Source organism: Pongo pygmaeus, chromosome 22 (assembly GCF_028885625.2).
Source record: "Pongo pygmaeus isolate AG05252 chromosome 22, NHGRI_mPonPyg2-v2.0_pri, whole genome shotgun sequence".
Taxonomy (NCBI): Eukaryota; Metazoa; Chordata; class Mammalia; order Primates; family Hominidae; genus Pongo; species Pongo pygmaeus.
In genome coordinates this window covers 25,678,143-25,697,740 of record NC_072395.2, presented here as the reverse complement: position 1 = coordinate 25,697,740, position 19,598 = coordinate 25,678,143, and the positions used below count along the sequence as shown (strand labels likewise).

Here is a 19,598-nt window from a genome sequence, read left to right as displayed (position 1 = left end):
GATTTCCTAAATTCTAGGAAAGCAGAGTCAGGGTTTTCAACTGAATCTGTGATTTTTGGGCTTCTTTATTGATGGGTCATGCTGGCTAAAAGGGAGACTAGAAGTGTTGGAGGTCTGTGGATGGGGCTTGTCCATGAAGTCTCTAAAGCTGTGGGTCAAATGTGTAAGGTCAGGACGTTTTAGAGGGGGAAAGAGTATTAACCGAGTTCGGCACAGCATTCGTGACCCACAGAAGGTCACAACGCACCCATGCTGACCCCAGTGCTCCACGGTAACCTGGAAGGCAGAGTTCGCCCTCTGTGCGCACACACAGCCACCCTGTCCCTCAGCACTGTCAACTGTCTTGGTAGAAAACCTCCCATGAGGTGGGAGATCGAGACCATCCTAGCTAACACGGTGAAACCCCGTCTCTACTAAAAATACAACAAAATCAGCCGGGCGTGGTGGTGGGCACCTGTAGGCCCAGCTACTTGGGAGGCTGAGGCAGGAGAATGGCATGAACCCAGGAAGCGGAGCTTGTAGTAAGCCAAGATCACACCACTGCACTCCAGCTTGGGTGACAGAGCAAGACTGTTTAAAAAAAAAAAAACCTCCCACATTTCACTCCAAGTGAAGCTTGTTGAGTGAAGACCTGGCAATCCAGACACCTTTTCTCAGAACCCAAATCAGGTTCAGGAAGTTGACCCATGGTGAAGGGACCTGGTTAGTTCACTGTGGCACAACCAGGACCGGCACAGAAACTTCATTCTAAGTGTGCCTTAATATAAAAAAAAAAACCGGTAGAGAACGTCTGACCTGGACCCTCTGCATCTCAGAAAGGTTTATTATCAACCGAAGGAGATAACATGCAGCCTTTGCTGGGGACAAAGATGTGACAAGTCTCTGCCCCATCCTAGGTGCTGCCCCGCGTAGGGCTCTTCCCAGGCCCGCCCCCCTTGGGCAGCCTGGTAGCGCTGGGCTGGCGTGGCATCCTCTGGCTGGATCCTTCGCGGCTGCTGCGTTCCGCCAGGGCCAATGCTCCCCCGAGGGCAGCGCTGCCTTTGTTTCTCCCTGAGGAGACACAAAGCACAATGATTAGGAATGGGCGCGCCCCGTAACTGCAGCACCTGCTGTACTCGTGCTCCTTGGGCAACATTTGTGTCTACACATTTCCATCAAAGCCACTTCAGCTAGAGGCCCTGCATCAGCTCCAAGTCCTGAGACTCAGAACCACTAAAGACAGGTCACGCCCCAGAAGACCTTGGCAGTGTGCAGGGGACCCTTTAGGATGTGTCCTAGGAACGAAGCCACGCAAGGAGCACACTGCCAAGGGAACATTTTGAAAGGACACATGCCACGGGCCCATTTAGGGAAAGGTAGGTGCGGCTGGTCCACACCCAGCCTGGTCAGCAAACCTAGTCTGCCCTGATGGTGCCATCAGCGGCAGCGGCAGCAGGGACACGCTGCCTCATCCTCAAGGCGTGTTCACGCTGGACTGTACATCTGAGCTGCCCCAGATGGTGACAGGCAGGAAGTACTGCAGTCACCAAGTCCTGGAATTGGGTTTCTGATTTTGATTTTGGAAGCTCTTTCATTGTTTCCTACCTACCTGAGTGTTCTGCAGTGGTCAAGCCTCTTGCTTTTGGGTTTAGCTGCCAGATTCCAGACAGGGTTCCTGCCACAGTCTGAATGCTTGAGACTTTCCTTCTGACCACCAGAGGCTCTCTCGGATGAAGACCACTGGTTCAGTTTCTTTGATTTGTAATTTGCTTACTTTATTCTTTAAGATAGCCAAGAAAGATCTGCAACCACACTTGGGCCAGAGCTTTATTTTAATGGGATGGATTTCCCTGGGCTCAGGATGTTGACAGCATCAGCAAGACTGACAGGACCCTCCAAGATACAAACGTGCCTGGGTAGCAGGCTTGCCCATGGGGTCACAGCCCCCATGCAGAGTGCCTTGGCCAGGGCTCTCCCCTGCTCTGGCCTGGTGGGGTCTGGCCCATGGGCTCTAAACAGGGCATGTGTCCCCTGCCTGACTCAGTGTTGGGTCCCCCATTTCGTCCCCCCAGCGTTTCCTTTGTCCTGACTGAGGGAGTGCCTTGACCACTCTGACCTAATCAGTTACATGTTCCTCCTGCAGGCTCAAACCCTGGCTGGGGCTTGCATGTTCCCAGACACTGATACACGTTTAGGTTGTTGCCTGGAACACTGAAAGATCTGACATGTTGCTAAGCACGTGGAAACTTGTCCCACCCCAGCCAAATTCCTTGCAGCCTCATAGAAACTCCACACCCCACCCCCTCAGTGGGGTGTGCCTAGGCACAACCTCTTTCCTGGCTGTTCCTCATGAGGGCACACTGCAGCCCCCTCTGTATGTAAGTTCCCTAACAAATGCTTTGGACTGACCACCTTGGCATTAAGTGTTTCTTCCTTTGGAATCCCAACTGGCTGTCATCCTGGAAAGGTTTGGGGCAGTCCCTTGTGGGAACTCCCCTGCCACCACTTTTAGGGTGACTCCAGACAAGGGTTCAGCCAACAGAACACCCAGCCTCAATCCTGGTCCTTCCCTGGCCTCTTATCAAGTGTAGTCAAATACCCTGCAATGGGAAACTGGATTCCTGGAGAAAAGATGCAACCGGGTGTCTAGGGATCCATTAGGTCATTTCTGTTTCACCATCTGTCACCTTGAACAAGCAGAGACTCCTGTGTCTGAGATGCCGTGGACCCCTGCTCTTCCAGAGGTACCTCCAGCTCCCTTTCTATGCTAATACCACAAAATTCTCCCCATATCCTGCAGCGATAGGACGGCCCTCCTTATGAGTTTCCGGGGAGTTCTTCCTCAGAGAATGAGATCTTTGCTCATTCTTGCCTGGTGGTGGTGAGGGTTACAGCGGTGTCATGCTTGGGACTCTGTCAGCTTGGCACACTTGACTCAACAAAGATGGAGTCAGGGTTGCCCTGAGCCAAGGAGGAGCGCAGTCAGGAACACGTGGTGGGTGACGGTTGGCCACCTCAGCCCAGCAGTGACTCGTAAAAAAGGCACAAAGCAGACAATGGCCACCACGCATCTCTTGTGGTACAAACTGCCATTATTCTAGTCCCCATTGACTGGTCAAGGGGCGAGGATTCTGTCTTCCATGAGCAGACGGGCCCCGCCACCCTGCAGCACCTCCCACACTGGGCCAGCATCCTCCTCTGAGGCCACAGTCCCTCCGCAGGCCAGGCCAGACAGTCAGATCTTCTGTGGCCGTGGCCTAATTTGGGTGCTTAGGTGCCCATGCGCTCTCAGCTCCCCACAGCACCTGGCATGGCAGGCCGCAGACTTGGGCCTGATTCAGAGCCAGCTTCCCTTTAGCTTGCCGCCATCTGAGCTTCCTCTCCTCCCCTCAGTAATGACCCAGTCCTTTCTGGAAACAAGGATGAGAGGCAAGCAGAAAAGAGCAAATAATGCTTTTTTTTTTTTTTTTTTTAACAGTGGTGGGGGAGCGGGGTTTAGAGACTGAGTCTTGCTCTGTCACCTGAGCTAGAGCACAGTGATGCAATCACAGTTCATTGCTGCCCCAAACTCACGGCCTCGAGGGATCCTCCTGCCTCAGCCTCTGATGTAGCTGGGACTACAAGCATGGGGCCACACCTGGCTAATAATGCTTATCTTTAAATCTGACAGGGTTGACAAACCCTGGAAATGGGAAACCAACGTAACTGTAAGCCATAACTGATATTAAGAAAATCCTGGAAATCTTCAGGAATTTCATGCTCTCGGGGTTAGTGGGGAGCCCTGTTCAGGCCTCCTCACTTTATGAAGGATGAGAAGGCCCAGAATAGAATGGCCTGCAGTGCCTTGCAGTGGGAAAACCAGCTTTGCTTAGCCCTGCTCCCTCGGGAGGGGCCACAGAGTCAGACGGGCTAGACAGTGGGATTGAACCAAGTGTGGCTGCAGGTTGGGGTGTGAGGGCGGGGTGACTGATGCCCTTATGCCTGGTCCCTGGAGGGCCCTCCTAAGCGCCAAAGATAGTCAATGACCATTGAATGTTAAAAACAGCCTGGCTCAGCAGGGGTCAGTGGCTCATGCCTGTAATTCCAGTGCTTTGGGAGGCCAAGGCAGGAGGATCCTTTGAGGCCAGGAGCTAGAGACCAGCTGGGACAACACAGTGAGACCTCCATCTCTACAAAAAATTAAAAAATTAGCCAGGTGTGGTAGTGTGCACCTGCAGTCCCAGCTACTCAAGAGGAGGTGGGAGGACTGCCTGAGCCCACGAGGTTGAGGCTGCAGTGAGCTATGAGTGTGCCACTGCACTCCAGCCTGGGTGACAGAGCAAGACTGTCTCAAAAATAAATAAATAAATAAAAAGTAAAAGAAAATGCAGAATTAGCTCAAATACTTTAATTAATCTAAAATATCCAACGTATTATTTCAATATGTAATCAGTACATAAGTTATTCATAAGATGTTGCATTCACCTTTGTTCTTTTTCTTGTTTGTTTGTAGAGATGGGTGGGGTCTTGCTATGTTGCCCAGGCTGGTCTCAAACTCCGAGCTTCAAGTGATGCTCCTGCCTCAACCTCCCAAAATGTTGGGAATACAGGTGTGAACCAATGCCCAGCCTCATTCACTTTGGGTTTTTTTGTTTATTTTTGAGACAGGGTCTCACTCTCTCACCCAGGCTAGAGTGCAGTGGTGCAGTCACAGCTCACTGCAACCTCAACCTCCCAGGCTCAAGCAATCCTCCAACCTCAGCCTCCCAAGTAGCTGGAACTACAGATGTGTGCCATCATGCCCTGCTAATTTTTGTATGTTTTGTAGAGATTCAGTCTCTCTGTGTTGCCCTGGCTAGTCCTGAACTGCTGAGCTCAAGAGATCCAGTAGCCTCGGCCTCCCAAGGTGTGGTGGGTTTTTTGCATTCCCTTTTGTACCGGTCCTTTGGCATCTGCTGTGCATAACACACGCAGTGCAATGACCACGCCAACCATGTGTGGCTCGAGGTTCCTGTATCAGGCAGCACAGCTCAGGTGAGACTCACGGCTTCCACACTCCAAACGTCATCTTACATGCATGCTCTGGACAACTTTTAAAACGTATAGTTTCCCTAAACTTAAATAGAACGCTTGACTGAATTTATTTTTCCCTCAATGACTCCAGACTCTCACCAAGACAAGCATCACCCCTCTGTGCTTCTAGGGTTTTCTGTTTCCCCTTCCCTGTGGGTATGAGTCTGGTGGTGGTTGTCCCCACAGGCCGTCTGGATGGCTGGGGGTCAGGCATCTGGAGGACCCAGGGTGCCTGCTGCAGCTCACAGAGGCAAGCTCAAAAGGGCCTGGCCCACAGCCTGGATAACTCCACACCTGAGTCCTGTGGGAAACCTATGGCCTCCATGCCCCTTAGCCAGATCACTCCAACAACCCCCCTTAAGTCCTCCACCCCAGATTCTGCCATTAGCAGGGCAGCCAGAGGTCTGTGTGGTCAGATGCTGTAACATGTGGGCCTCAGAGAGCTCTCAGCATTCCATCTGTGGCCTCTGCCTCTCACTCAGCAGCACACTCCTGGTGTGGCCCCACGTCTGCCCCATTCCCCTCCACTGCCTCCTCAGGTTCCACTCTATCCCCACGGGGCCTCTGTGCCCTCATGTCCTGGCTTTCTGCCACCCAGCCTACAGGACCTGGGCTATGCTTCCAGGACAGAGCCCTTGAGGAACAAATGACCCTGACAGGCCCAGCACTCCAGGCCACTCCTGTCCTCGGGTAAATTCTCTCGGAGCCCCCATTCGCTCACATGGCACCCCCTAATCCTCCCGGCCCCTCTATGCCTGAATTTCCAGTGCCACAACCCCCACATACATCTTGACTGTGCCCCCCACCTGCCTCCTCTCGCCCCGGGCCTACCAGCACCTGGACAGCACTCTGCCTCTCCCACCCCTCCCACTGCCCCAGCTCACACCTGTGGGGCTCTGCCGGCCCCTCCTGCTCCGCCCTGTGTAACCCTTGCTGTTCTCTGGGCTCTGAAGCCTCCTCCCATCTCCATTGCTAGTGGTTTTTCTTTTCTTTTCTTTTTTTTTTTGGGATAGGGTCTTGCTCTGATGCCCAGGCTGGAGTCCAGTCACAAGCTCTCGGCTCACTGCAACATCCCCCTCAGGCTCAGGCGATCCTCCCACCTCAGCCTCCCAAGTAGCTGGGACTACAGATGGGCGCCGCCACCACCACGCCCGCCTGGCTAGTTTTTTTTTTTGTTTTGTTTTGTTTTGAGACAGAGTCTTGTTCTGTCACCCAGGCTGGAGTGCAGTGGCGCGATCTCGGCTCACTGTAAGCTCCACCTCCCAGGTTCATGCCATTCTCCTGCCTTAGCCTCCCAAGTAGCTGGGACTACAGGCACCTGCCGCCATGCCTGGCTAATTTTTTTTGTATTTTTAGTAGAGATGGGGTTTCACCGTGTTAGCCAGGATGGTCTCGATCTCCTGACCTCGAGATCCGCCCGCCTCGGCCTCCTAAAGTGCTGGGATTACAGGCGTGAGCCACCGCACCTGGCCCTGCCTGGCTAGTTTTTGTATTTTTTGTAGAGATGGGGTCTTGCTATGTTGCCCAGGCTGGTCTTGAACTCCTGAGCTCAAGGGATCCACCTGCCTTGACTTCCCAAAGTGCTGGGATTACAGGTGTGAGCCACCACACTGCTCTCGCTGGTGGTTTTCCTCACTGCCTCTCACTGGACTAAGTGTGATCATCTCACTTCCCTGCCACGCCCTCTGCCCTGAGAGCTGGGCCTGGCACCCAGAGCCCTGAGTGAGTGCTGAGTGAGCAGCAACATCCCCTGGAGTGACAAGGACTCTGTTCCCAGTTTCTCCCTCCTGCTGGACACTTGCCCTCAATTGCTCATCTCAGCCTGCAGTGCATATACCCCTACTCCAGGCCTTTTCCCTCAGCCCCTCTCCATCTCTCTTGGGCCTGAGCTCTAGGTGGCAGTGAGGTAGGCGCTGTTAGGAGGCGCATGCAGGAGGTGCGACCAAAGACCCCTGGCTCTGGGCCCCTGATCACACCTGGTGACACCTGGAAAGTGTCCCAACTCAGGAGTGAGGCGGACAAGGGAGCTGAGTGCTGGAGTGTGGCCATGGGACCAGCACATGGCATCTGTGTGGCACTGCCCAGGAGACTCTGGGAAGGTGGGAGTCTCTGTTTCAGCCTCCAGACTTCCTGTCCAGGTAGGGGACAACTTCTAAGAGGCTGAGGTGTTTGTCACGCCTGGGGCTGTGCTCTCCAGCACAGCACACCGCGCCCTGGCCGGCTGTCTTCCCCTGGAGCGGGGCTCTTTACACTCACCACAGTTCGCCTCTGGGGTGTGGGAGTGTTGGTCCTGTCCCCGGATGCCAGCCCGACTGTGGGGTCTAGAGACTGCCACATCATGTCTCTAATAAACCGAGTCAGAAATCGTGCCCTGTTGCTAAGCAGCAGGGCAGCAGTGGCCTGCATGGTGCTGCCCTTGCAGCTCAAAGCTGCTTGGGCCTCCTGGGGACAGGCAGTTTCCATGGAAACAAGGGAGAGCACCAACCCCCATAGATAAGCCAATAAACGCAACCTGCAAAAGGAGAGAACAGGCAGCAAGAGAGGCGGAGGGAACCCGGGGGGCCTGGAGAGAGAGGCGAGTGTGTGGCAGCCGGGCTGTGGAGCAGAACCGGAGACGCCGCAGGCTGCGGGCTGGAGGAAAAGGAGGGCCTTGCAGGGGGGCTACTGTTCCTGGCAGAGAGAAAGTAGGCCTCTGGAGGTCAGAAAGAGACACAAAGAGATCAGACAGAGCGAGGGTCAGTGAAGAGGCCAGCACGAAGGTGCCCGGGCCCTCTTGGGTCAGGAGGCGTGGGTGCCCAGGCCCTGGCACTCCCCCCATGAAGGCAGCCTGCTCTCCACGCCTTCTCAGGATGCCTGTGCGGGTCTCCTCGTGCTTCCAGGCAGGGAGCCAGCTCTGGGCCTCCTTCCTTTGGCCTGGGAAGTTGTGCTGCATTTCAGAGAGCCATCGGGAGCAGAAGCAACATGCGGAGAGGACGAGCAGGGACGGAGGCTCCACCATGACACTCTCAGTCCCAGCATCTCCTCAGCCCAGTCACTACACTGGAGAGGGAGGCCCTTCAGACCCCGCAGGCCTCTGCACCATGGGAGTTCTGCAATCATCAGAGGCAGGAACTGGGCCCAGGTGGGGTAAAGGCAGGAAGACCTCTGCCTGTCCTGCTTCCTGGGCACTTCCCTGGATGCTGTGTACCACAGGACAGAGATCGAGACTGTCTTTTGAAAAACATATTTAGAGACAGGATCTCACCCTGTCACCCAGACTGGTCTCAAACTCACGGCCTCAAAGGATCCTCCCGCCGTGGGGTCCCAAAGATTATAGGCGTGAGCCACGGCGCCCAGCCCCAAACCGTCTTGATTCCCGACTTTATAGGATGAAGGCCTGAGTGAAGACGTGGGGAGGAGCTAAGCGGAGAAGCCCTACCCAGCCTGGACCACCCTGGGACACACACTCTGCGTCCACCTGACCTGGACGTGCCTCCTAAGGCTGGCAGCGAAGCCCGGGAGCAGAGCCCACGGATGGGCCCTACAGGTGCTGGGCCTAGACCGACAGACAGGCCCGGCCACTCAGGGCCACGCCACCGCTGTGCCGCGCCTGCCCCCTCCCCGCCCGCCACCCCCGCCACTGGGGCAGGGACAGCGGGCCCAGCTCTGAACTCGGGTCTCGGGCACGCTCGACGTGGGCAGAGACACGGCCGCAGGGTCCTGGGGCTCGCTCGCTAGCCTCTGCCCGGCACACATGGACTTGAGCATCTGGAAGACGGCGAGGGGGGCCACGTTCAGCTTCAGCAGGTCCACCAGGATCCTGGCGGGGACAGACGCGGGGCCGGTGAGCCCTCTCCGCCCGGCGCGGCCACCTCCCTGAAGACCCGACAAGGACGGGAGCGGGGGCTCCTCCCGACCAGCGGGCCGGGCGCACCCGGAGAGCAGAGGTCGGGGGTGTCTGGCGAGCATGCGGCCCCCACCCGCCCCGCTCACTTGAACACGTCGGGGTCGATACCGCCGCCCGCCGCCTGCGCCAGCTCGTACAGCTCCATCTCCTCGGTGCTCAGCACCTTCTTCCGCCGCAGCGCCAGCTTCTGCCGGGCCGCCTCCAGCCCCGGGGGCGCCGCCGACCCCGGCCCAGGCCCTACACCCTGCGCCGCCATCCGCGCGGCCCGCGGAAAGGTGCGCCCCGCCCCGCCGCGCCCCCTAGCGAATGCGCCCACCGCCCTCTCCCTGCAGGCCAGCGTCTGGCCTCCAGGGCGGTCTTGGCGGGAGCTGCGGGTGCGGCGGGAACGGCGGGACCGGCGGGAGCGCGGGGACGGGGCTGCCTCCGCTGCGTCATTGGAGCCCAACAGTTAGTGGGCGCTCACGGTGTGCTGAGCGGCGCGCTAGGCGTCGGGAGTGGCATGGCGGACTGCAGGGGCCAGCTGCTTGGCGGTTAGGGCCTCTCTGATAGATTGCATTGGTCGTGCTCGCTTAGGTGGCAGCACCCAGCCCAGTGCCAGGCATACATTGGGCGCTCAGTAAATGCCTCTTTCAAGAAAGCGTGTAATTTTCTGGTCCACACCGGTGCACCACTAGGGGTCGCTCTTGGGGGGGGGCACTAATCAACAACCCTGCTTACGCGCACGCGCATTTCTTGCTGGGGAGAAAGTGCGTGAGCACTACCTTGGGGCGCCAGAGGCCGCCACAACCCACGCGCATTCAGCTGCGGACCACTCCCTCCCCCCCGCACTCCTGCCTCGCCACTTCCCCTCCCCGCCCGGCCTGCCTTCGCTTTGCGCACGCGCCTTTTGACGTAACGGCCCCAAGAGGTAGAAGCGCTTTTTCCGCCCGGCTGCGGGGCGTGGCTCTGCGCGCAGTTTGATGACGACGTTTCGGCGCCGTGGCGGAATGGCGGCTTCTACCTCTGAGGCGGGGGACGCTATGGGTCCCACAGGTGAGTGGCGCGGGACGCGCGCGTGAGACGGTCCGGCGCCCTGGGGGCTTCCCCGAGCCCCTACGGAGGCCATCTCCGTTCCTCCGCGAGCCGCAGGACTCGGCCTGCCCGGCGGCTCTGCCCAGGCCGGGCACGCTGGGGAGTGGAGGGCTCCGGTTGAGTCTTCCTGCCACCCCTCTGGGCCATGCCTTTGTGCCACCTTCCGCGCGGCTCGTACACTCTGTCCTGGTCCGGTAGGTGTTCTTTGAAGGTTAACCGTCGTTGAAGGAATTGAGGGAAGGAGAGCTTTGTGTTGAAGTTGAGCTTTGGGCTCAACAGGCGGTGTGGGAGGCAGAGCCGTGTGTGGGTCCCAGCTCGACCCTTCCCCTGTGTGCTCCACTTCTCCGAGCCTTGGTTTCGGAGGCTCCCGAAGCCCAATTCGCAGGAGAGTTGGGAACAAATGGGCGCGTGTTGCTAAGGGAGGTCTTGGCATGACAGAATTTGCTTGGAATGATTGGCGTTGCCCAAGGGCTGTCGCTGTCAGAAAAAAACAAAACAAAACAAACAAAAACAACAAACGGGTTCCGAAGCAGCTCCTGGAGAAAATAGATGTTGGAGAGTCGCGACGAAGTGGACTCTAGGTGCATGGCAAGCAGAGACCTGTGACGGGGGAGGGTGGCCATGGCAGGGTCAGAGAACAGGGGTGTGGGAGACACCTGTTGGGAATTCTCGGGTTTGAATTTCCTCTCTTGGAAATTTCCTAGAAATTCCTCTGGGCCTCATTCTTTCAGTCGCTGCCCATGAAAGCTTCTTCTGAGCAGAGGTGCTTTCCCCTTCATCATCTCTAGAGCTCCGCACTTATCCAGCAGTCCACAGTTTAATGCTGCTTTGATCATTTTGCAGTAGTGCAGTGCTTTCTTGACCAAGTGCCTTAGGACTGAGGCGTTTTTCTTTAACACTGCAATTGATAGCTAGGTTAAGAATTGAGGCCTGGCGCGGTGGCTCATGCCTGTAATCCCAGCACTTTGGGAGGGATCACGCGGTCCCTGATCATGTGGTCAGGAGTTCAAGACCAGCTTGGCCAAGATGGTGAAACCTCGTCTCTAGTAAAAAATACAAAAATTAGCTGCGCGTGGTAGCAGGCGCCTGTAATCCCAGCCACTTGGGAGGCTGAGGCAGAGAACTGCTTGCACCCAGGAGGCGGAGGTTGCAGTGAGCTGAGATCGCGCCACTAGACTCCAGCCTGTGCGACAGAGCGCAGAGCGAGACTCCGTCTCAAAAAAAAAAAAAAAAAAAAAAAAGCTGGCCGGGTGGGGTGGCTCACGCCTGTAATCCCAGCACTTTGGGAGGCTGAGGCGGGCGGATCACGAGGTCAGGAGATCGAGACTATCCTGGCTAACACGTGAAACCCCGTCTACTAAAAATACAAAAAAACAATTAGCCGGGCGTGGTGGCGGGCGCCTGTAGTCCCAGTTACTCGGGAGGCTGAGGCAGGAGAATGTTATGAACCCGGGAGGCGCAGCTTGCAGTGAGCCAAGATCGCGCCACTGCACTCCAGCCTGGGTGACAGAGCGAAACCATCTCAGAAAAAGAAAAAGCGGCCGGGCACGGTGGCTCACGTCTGTAATCCCAGCACTTTGGGAGGCTGAGGCAGGCCGATCACGAGGTCAGGAGTTCGAGACCAGTCTGGCCAACATAGTGAAACCCCATCTCTACTAAAAATAAAAAATTAACTGGATGTGGTAGCATGTGCCTATAATCCTGGCTGCTCAGGAGGCTGAGGCAGGAGGATGGCGTGAACCCAAGCGGAGCTTGCAGTGAACCAAGATAGCACCACTGGACTCTAGCCTGGGCGACAGAGTGAGACTCCGTCTCAAAAAAAAAAAAGAATTGAAAAAACTTGGGAGATGTTCCTATCGCCGAGAGGCAGAGATTCCTGTCTCCTCTCACTCTACAACTGCCTACATGGCCTCTTTACACCCAGTCTCTCTTCCTCCACAGACTGCCAGGTGCCACCCCAGTGCCTTTACTTGTGTATGGGCAGAGCTGGGCCAGGAAAACTGTAACTAGCCTACCAGTGGGACTTGGCAGACTTCCTGTCTGTGAAGTCTAGGTCTGAGCATTTTTCATTTCTGACCTGGGTGAGCTGAGAGGTAGGAATCTGGAAAGCTGATCTTAGTTTTCTTTCTTTTTTTTTCTTCCATTTTTTGAGACACAGTTTCCCTCTGTCACCCCGGCTAGAGTGCAATGGTGTGATCTTGGCTCACTGCAACCTCCGCCTCCTGGGTGCAAGCAGTTCTCTGCCTCAGCCTCCCAAGTCGCTGGAACTACAGGTGCCCGCCACCACACCTGGCTAATTTTTGTATTTTTAGTAGAGATGGGGTTTTGTCATGTTGGCCAAACTGGTCTCGAACTCCTGGCCTCAAGTGATCTGCCCACCGTGGCCTCCCAAAGTGCTGGGATTACAGGTGTGAGCCATGGTGCCTGGCCTTTGATCCTAGTTTTCTGATGGCTTATTCAAAGGCTCCCTTGGCAGAGCTTGCTCTTCTCCTCCGTTCATTGCATAGTGCACAGGTAATATGGAGGGGATTTGCCCCTGTCTCAGTTTTGTGAGGTGGTCTTTGTATTGGAATCTTGATTCTGCCACTTACTAGCTGGGTGGGAGTAAGTGAGTTATCCCATTTCTGCCTCTCCTTCATCATCTGTACTTATCTGCAGTCATAGTACTTCTGTACCCATCGGGTTGTTGTGAGGTTGGTTTTTCTATTCTTGCATGACAAACTTAGCAGCTTAAACCAGCACCCGTTTATTATCTCATAGTTATGTATGCAGAAGTCCAGGCAAGCTCAGCTGTGCATTACAAGACTAAAATCAAGGTGTTGGCAGCTGCTCTTATCTGGAAACTCTAGGGAAGAAGCTGCTTCCAGGTTTATTTAGGTTGCTGGCAGAATCCATTTCCTTGGAGTTGTAGAACTAAGGTCTTTGTTTCCTTGCTGGCTGTCAGCTGGGGACTACTCTGTAACTTAAGGTCCACTAACTTAGGACTCTAATTGGATGTGCAAAATGCCGTCACAGCAGTACCTAAATGAGTATTTGATTGAACAAACAGGGGTCGGGAATCTTGGGCTGCTATCTTTAGAATTCTGCCAACCACTGAGGATTAAATGAGGAGATACATAGAGAGCATTTAGAGTGAGTCCTGGTATATAACAAATGCTGTACAAACATTACTAAGGATTCAGTACCACAAACTTGGCTCTGAAGCTGGCCACTGTGGGCTGCAGGAAAACAGTGTTTCTTTTTTTTTTTTTTTGAGTTGGAGTCTTGCTCAGCCTCCTAGGCTGGGGTGCAGTGGCGTGATCTCAGCTCACTGCAACCACCTTCTCCCGGGTTCAAGTGATTCTCGGGTCTCAGCCTCCTGAGTAGCTGGGATTATAGGCACCCGCCATCATGCCTGGCTAATTTTTGTATTTTGGTAGAGACGGGGGTTTCACCATGTTGGCCAGGCTGGTCTTGAACTCCTGACCTCAGGTGATCCTCCTGCCTCAGCCTCCCAATGTACTAGGATTACAGGCGGGAGCCACCGTGCCCGGTTGAGAACAGCATTTCTATAAAAGATGGGAATAGCTGGCCGGGTGTGGTGGCTCACGCCTGTAATCCCACACTTTGGAAGGTTGAGGCGGATAGATCGCTTGAGTCTGGGAGTTCAAGAGCAGTCTGCGCAACATGATGAAACCCCCATCTTTACAAAAAGTACAAAAATTAGCTGGGCTTGGTGATGTTTGCCTGTAGTCCCTGCTACTTGGGAGGCTGATGCAGGAGGGTCACTTGAGCTCAGGAGTTTGAGGTTGCAATGAGCTATGATCACACCACTGTACTGCAGCCTGAGCGACCAAGCAAGACCCTGTCTCTAATCAATAAATAAGACATGAGAATTGGCAATGTAATGTGTGTTGTGAATTGGTAATGTAATGTGTGATATTCTCCTGGGCATTGTGAAATTATGTAATATTTTATCAGGGCCAGGTGCAGTGGCTCACACCTGTAACCCCAACACTTAGGAGGCCAAGGCAGGAGGATCAGTGGAGCCCAGGATCCTGGGCATCATAGCCTGACAAACTAGCCCGGGCAACATAGCGAGACCGTGTCTCTAAAAAAAAGAAGAAAATTAGCCAGGCATAGTGGCACGTGCCTGTACTCAGGAGACTGATGTGGGAGGATTGCTTGAACCCAGGAGTTTGAGGTTGCAGTGAGCTATGATCATGCTGTCGCATTCCAGCCTGGGCAACAGAATGAGACCCTGTGTCTAAAGAAAAATATAAAAAGATTCTGCTGTGTTGCAGATGTTGAGATTTTGTCTTTGTTTTTCCACAGTGGTTTGCTAAGAAGGCCATTTTCAACTCTCTACTGGAGGCTGCTATGGCGTTCCCTCACCTGCAGCAGCCCAGCTTTCTACTGGTAAGTATCAACTGCTTGCATGAGTGTCAGTGTGGCCATAGTTTTGTAGCTGTGGGACTTGAGTGTTCTTCCCATTGCCTTGAATAATTCTATAGTGGTTGTTTTTTAGGGGCATGTGATGGAAACAATGGCAGACTCCTTAACTTGACTGTGCCTCCTTATTACTACAGGACCTTGGGGTTACTCAACCTCTGGGCTCTGGGTTTTCTCATACAAGTTCATTCAAATTCTATCTTCTCTACTTCCCAAGGGTATGAGGAGGAGGAAGAGCAAGTGAGAAGGACGTATATCAGAATGTTCATGACTTGTAAATTCTTAAATAGATACCAAGCATTCTAATGATCAGTCATAACTGTCATCAGTGAAAAACGGAGACACTGTTGTACTGAGGGCTGCTAGGTTGCACTTTAAGTATTAAACATGATGCTGAGAACTGAGTGCAGTGGCTCATGCCTGGAGTTCCAGCTACTGAGGCGACTGAGGCAGGAGGATTACTTGAGCCCAAGAGTTTGAGACCAGCCTGGGCAACATAGTAAAGACTTAGAAAGAAAAAAAAAAATGACACTGAGAAGTGAGAAGTTAGATATGAGGCAAGTATTGGTGATGAAAGTTCCTAATTTTAGTTCTTAGGTGTTTTTGTAAACATTTATGTGGAAGGACATTCTTCCTCAGTGCACCCCACTAGAGTCAACAGGTCTGGCCCATGGCCAGATAGCTCAGGTCTCCATCTCTGTCTCAATCACTGTGAAATCCACCCTCGTTTGGAGGTAGACAAGGTCTTAGATATCCTTTGGCAAAGATCTCTAGGTTGAAATTATAGCCGTTTCTCCTGATCTTTATCCATTCGCACAGATGCCCTTTTTCTCCTTGTAGTCAGGGTGCTTTCCTCACATCCCACGGCTAGGTAGATTTCATTAGTCCTTGTCCTGAGTCTTTTCTGGCCTCTTCATTGCCTTCATGATTAGTGTCTGCTTGGCTGAAGCCGTCTATAATGTTTGTCTGCCCTGTGTTTTAAGGTTATTGGTTTAGTGGTTCAGTGTCTACTGAATAAAGGACAGCTCATTTAAGAGAGCTTCTGCCATAGCCATGATGTTGGGCGTTCTTACTGATGATCACAACGGTGTAATCATGGTGGTCCATCAGGCTGGAAATTTCCAGTTGATGCGTATAAACTCAGTGGTACTCTGTGGTTTGTGAGGAGTGCCCTTAACACAATCAAGATCCTCTTCTGGCTCTGGGGCTGACTCTGGGACCAATCCCTACTTATGGATTGTAGAAGTCAATCCTGTTCTGATCATGTGCAGCACTCTGAGGGGGTACTGGGAAACAAGGCTGATAGTTCCTGGTCCAGAGAGCATAGAACTACGGCCTCTCCTAGTAGTACTCTTTGGGCCACTGACACACATGAGGGGCTGGGGAACCAGGCCAGTGGTTATGGGTCTGACTCATAACCTATTGCTTGGATTTCTGTTTGACTCAAGCCAGAGTATCACTAAAAGCGGCAGAGTGAATGTCCTCGTGATTTTTTCACTTTGTTCTGTCTTCTAGGCTAGCCTGAAAGCTGGCTCTATAAATAAGCCCTTTGCACAGCAGTGCCAAGACTTGGTTGAAGTCATTGAGGATTTTCCAGCAAAGGTATAGTTCTGCTAATGTCTCTTTTTGGAGCATGTCTTACACATTCGTTGAAGAACTTTATTATAATTCCTAATTTCCCTCCCCGCCCCCACCCCGAGCACTGCCTGGCACAGAGGCCTGGCCATTATCATGACCATTATGTTTATGGACACATCTAAACATGTGAACTTGTAGATCAGGGGTTCTCAGCCACAGGTGCTCTGTCCCTCAAGGGGACACTTGGCAATGTCAGAGACATTTTTGGTTGTCACATCTGGAGGTAGATGGGGAGTGTGTGCTACTGGCATCTAGGAAGTAGAGGCCAGGGTTGCTGGAAACATTCTGCAAAGCACAGGACAGCTCCCTGCGACAAAGAAGTATCTAGCCCAAAATGTCAACAGCACCAAGGTTGAGAAACCCTGATGTAAATACTAAAAATATGTATTTAAATCACACCTGGAATTGTCAAGCCCAGGAAGCTGGCCTAGACAAGGAGTTAATACCAAATGGCAATAGGTTTCAGGGGCTTCACTCTGGAAAGGATGTTGCTTTCCTTTCTGATAGAGCATCCTTCAAGTCAGAAGTTTGCATCACTTTTTAAAGAATCTTTTTTTGTGGTGGCTCATGCCTGTAATCTCAACACTTTGGGAGGCCGAGGTGGGAGGATCCCTTAAGCCCTGGAGCTCAAAATCAGTCTAGGCAACATACTGAGAACCTATCTCTACAAGAAATTTAAAAATTAGCTGGGTGTGGTGGTGTGTGCCTATAGTCCCAGCTACTCAGGAGGCTGAGGTGGGAGGATTGCTCGAGCCCAGGAAGTCAAGGCTGCAGTGAGCCATAATTGCACCACTGCACTGCAGCCAGGGCAACAGAGTGAGACCCTGTCTCAAAAAATATGTATTTTTTTTTTTTAATTTTATATTTTTTAATTTTCTTCATCGTTTCTGTTTATTTATTAATTTTTCTTAAGTTTTCTATCACACACAAAAAATGTATTTTGATCAGAGGCTGACTTACTTAACTGGCCCAAGTCTAAAGCAACACTGCTTGGTATGCCATGTACCCCATTGGAAGAACCCAAAGCTGCTCTTGTCGTTGGCACCATGGCACCAGGCTTCCTTTGGGTGCAGGGCTGATCCCGTAGGTCTCAGCCAGGGAGTGGCCTCCTCAGAGGGAGCTGGGCGGCAGGTGGTGCAGGACTAGAGCCGGGGCAGGAGTGGGTGCTGGTCCTGCCTGCGGCTTCACCACACATTGTTTCAGGAGCTGCACACCATCTTCCCATGACTGGTAGAGAGCATTTTCGGCAGCCTAGATAGTGTCCTTGTTGGCTGGAACCTCCGCTGCTTACAGGGGCGCGTGAATCCCGTGGAGTACAGCATCGTGATGGAATTTCTCGACCCTGGGTAGGTAGGTTGGTCACCGGAGAGAGGCTGGGTGATTCCTTACGGTGATTCCACCTTTAAACCACTCTCTGAATTTTTTAAGATTAAGAAACAATCAAAGCAAGATAATTTGCATTTCCTTTGCCCTGTTTTTGTTTGTTTGTTCAGTTTCATGTTCAGTGGCCCAATGATGAAGTTGGTTTATAAGCTTCAAGCTGAAGACTATAAGTTTGACTTTCCTGTCTCCTATCTGCCTGTAAGTAAACCACAGTGGCGAGAGTGGTGCTCGGGGCAGTGGGCCTTGCACAGCCCTGTGGTGATGGGCAATCTTCTCCAGTCCTCTGAGGGCAAATTGAGGAGTGATTCGTTCCGGGGGTATGAGAGGCAAAGGAAATGGGTATTGCATGGCTGCTACCCTTGCTGTCTGCAGCTTTTTATGAGATGGTAGGAGAAGTTCTAAGCAAAGACTCTTGTTCAGGCACTGCTCAGAGGCAGGGCACTGTCCCCACAGGTGGGTTCTGTGTGTGGGTCTCTTCCCCAGCAGCCTTCCCCGAGTGCTCCTGTGCATGTGGGGCACTGCGTATCGGGCACTACGCACCAGCACCTGCCCACAAGCCTCACTGCCTCTCTGCCTCTCTCTGCAGGGTCCTGTGAAGGCGTCCATCCAGGAGTGCATCCTCCCTGACAGTCCTCTGTACCACAACAAGGTCCAGTTCCCCCACACTGGGGGCCTTGGTCTGAACCTGGCCCTGAGTATCCTTTGGTGGCCCTGAGGTAGGGAGGCTGTGGGTGGTCCAGCACTTGACACTAGAGGGTGGAGGTGGCTCATCAGCCCTGCGTGTTTGACCCTGACGTTGCTCTCAGATCATTCGAGTATTACATATTCTTCTTTGCCTTGAGCCTCATCACTCAGAAGGTAGGGAAGGGATGCCTTTTGCTGGGAGAGGTGGGGCCACAGCCCAGGGCTTCCCTGCACTTGTTGGTGCTTGGTGGCCTGGCAGTGTCCAGAGCCCACGCTAACAACTAGCTTGGTTTTCCAGCCACTCCCTGTGTCCCTCCACGTCCGTACTTCAGACTGTGCCTATTTCATCCTGGTGGACAGCTACCTGTCATGGTTCCTGCCCACCAAAGGCAGTGTGCCCCTGCCACTCTCCTCCAGCCCAGGGGGGACCAGCCCCTCACCACCTTCCAGGTAAGGCTGCCCTTTGTTAAGACCTGGCCCTTCCATAAGGGAGTGGCCTGGTCACTTGCATCGCCCACAGGGACAATGTTGCCACTCTTTGTCCAGGGTTCCCCAATTTTTCTTATGCCTCATTCCCCACCCCCAGCTGTCTTAGCACAGACTGGAGGGTGGGGGTGTGGAGGGCAATCTGTCCTTAGTGTTCAGTGTCTTTGGCCATCACTGAAGCTATCAGGTCCCTGGAGGCCTGCATGGGAATGGGTTGTGTTGTGTGTGGAGCAGCCCTCCCCACAGGCGGTGTCTGAGGCAGTGAGCAGGGTAGAAAGGTTGTCCTATGAGCAAAAAAAAATGGAAATCTCTGTGGGCCCCAGGAGCAGGTCTTGAAGGGGAGGCCCTGGGCCAAAGAGCCTGTTTTGCCAGTCCAAACAGGCTGAGCCTGATGCGCGCCTGCACAGGTCGGGAGTGTGAACCAGGGGCTCTCATGCCTGGCTGTCCTGGGTCCTCAGTGGGCACTAATGCAGGGCCTCTTGGCCGACTTCCCAGGAGACCCTCTTGCCCCAGCAGCAGCTGCTTGTGTACCTTTGACCCTCCTTAATCTCACTGGCCTATCGCCTTCCCCAGGAAGCTGCATGCAGGCCCCTTCCTGCAGATGCTGGCCCACCCCAGATCTGCTGGCATGTGTAAGGCAGGCCAGGCCTTTACCTACAATTCACGTGTGGACAGATTCCCCAGAGGGTGGAGGGGAGAAAGGGAGCGGCAGGGAGGAGACGCTGCCCAGGTGGCGGCAGTGATCAGTGACCCTGAAATGTTGCTGATCCTGTGGAGGACTTGGAGGTGAGGCGGATTCACACCCTCTTAGATGCAGAATTCAGCTGCCAAGCAGTTTTTGATGCCTGGTTTTTTTGCTTGTTTTAACTTTTTGGGTTTTTTATTTTAATTTTTTCTTTTAGAAATTGTATATGTAGGCTGGGAGTGGTGGCTCACGCCTGTAATCCCAGCACTTTGGGAGGCTGAGGTGGAGGGATCGCCTGAGGTC

The 19,598-nt window shown here is 53.6% G+C and overlaps 2 protein-coding genes across 4 annotated transcripts in view; one reads left to right on the top strand and one right to left on the bottom strand.

The window, feature by feature from the left end:
• Nucleotides 1–791: 791 nt before the first annotated feature.
• Nucleotides 792–9,570, bottom strand: LOC129022342 (mitotic-spindle organizing protein 2B). Of its 3 annotated transcripts, XM_054468458.2 has the most exons (5): nucleotides 9,004–9,565; nucleotides 8,683–8,830; nucleotide 8,464; nucleotides 7,544–7,723; nucleotides 792–1,050 (listed from the first exon to the last, which is right to left on the bottom strand). In XM_054468458.2, exons 1-5 carry the CDS (start codon nucleotides 9,171–9,173, stop codon nucleotides 893–895), a joined length of 657 nt encoding a protein of 218 aa, XP_054324433.1. In that variant the 5' UTR covers nucleotides 9,174–9,565; the 3' UTR covers nucleotides 792–892. The 3 variants fall into 3 exon arrangements, with proteins under 3 accessions (XP_054324433.1, XP_054324431.1, XP_054324432.1); XM_054468456.2 differs by lacking the exons at nucleotides 7,544–7,723; nucleotide 8,464 and having other exon boundaries at nucleotides 792–1,052; nucleotides 8,684–8,830; nucleotides 9,004–9,553; XM_054468457.2 differs by lacking the exons at nucleotides 7,544–7,723; nucleotide 8,464; nucleotides 8,683–8,830 and having other exon boundaries at nucleotides 9,004–9,570.
• Nucleotides 9,571–9,887: 317 nt separating this feature from the next.
• Nucleotides 9,888–19,598, top strand: part of LOC129022344 (sphingomyelin phosphodiesterase 4-like) — a 29,627-nt gene continuing 19,916 nt past the window's right edge. Inside the window, 8 exon segments of the mRNA XM_054468460.2 lie at nucleotides 9,888–9,949; nucleotides 14,303–14,386; nucleotides 15,935–16,021; nucleotides 17,261–17,403; nucleotides 17,563–17,638; nucleotides 18,027–18,145; nucleotides 18,247–18,298; nucleotides 18,423–18,574. Of these exon segments, the coding sequence (XP_054324435.1) occupies nucleotides 14,348–14,386; nucleotides 15,935–16,021; nucleotides 17,261–17,403; nucleotides 17,563–17,638; nucleotides 18,027–18,145; nucleotides 18,247–18,298; nucleotides 18,423–18,574 (668 nt within the window). The 5' untranslated portion in view covers nucleotides 9,888–9,949; nucleotides 14,303–14,347.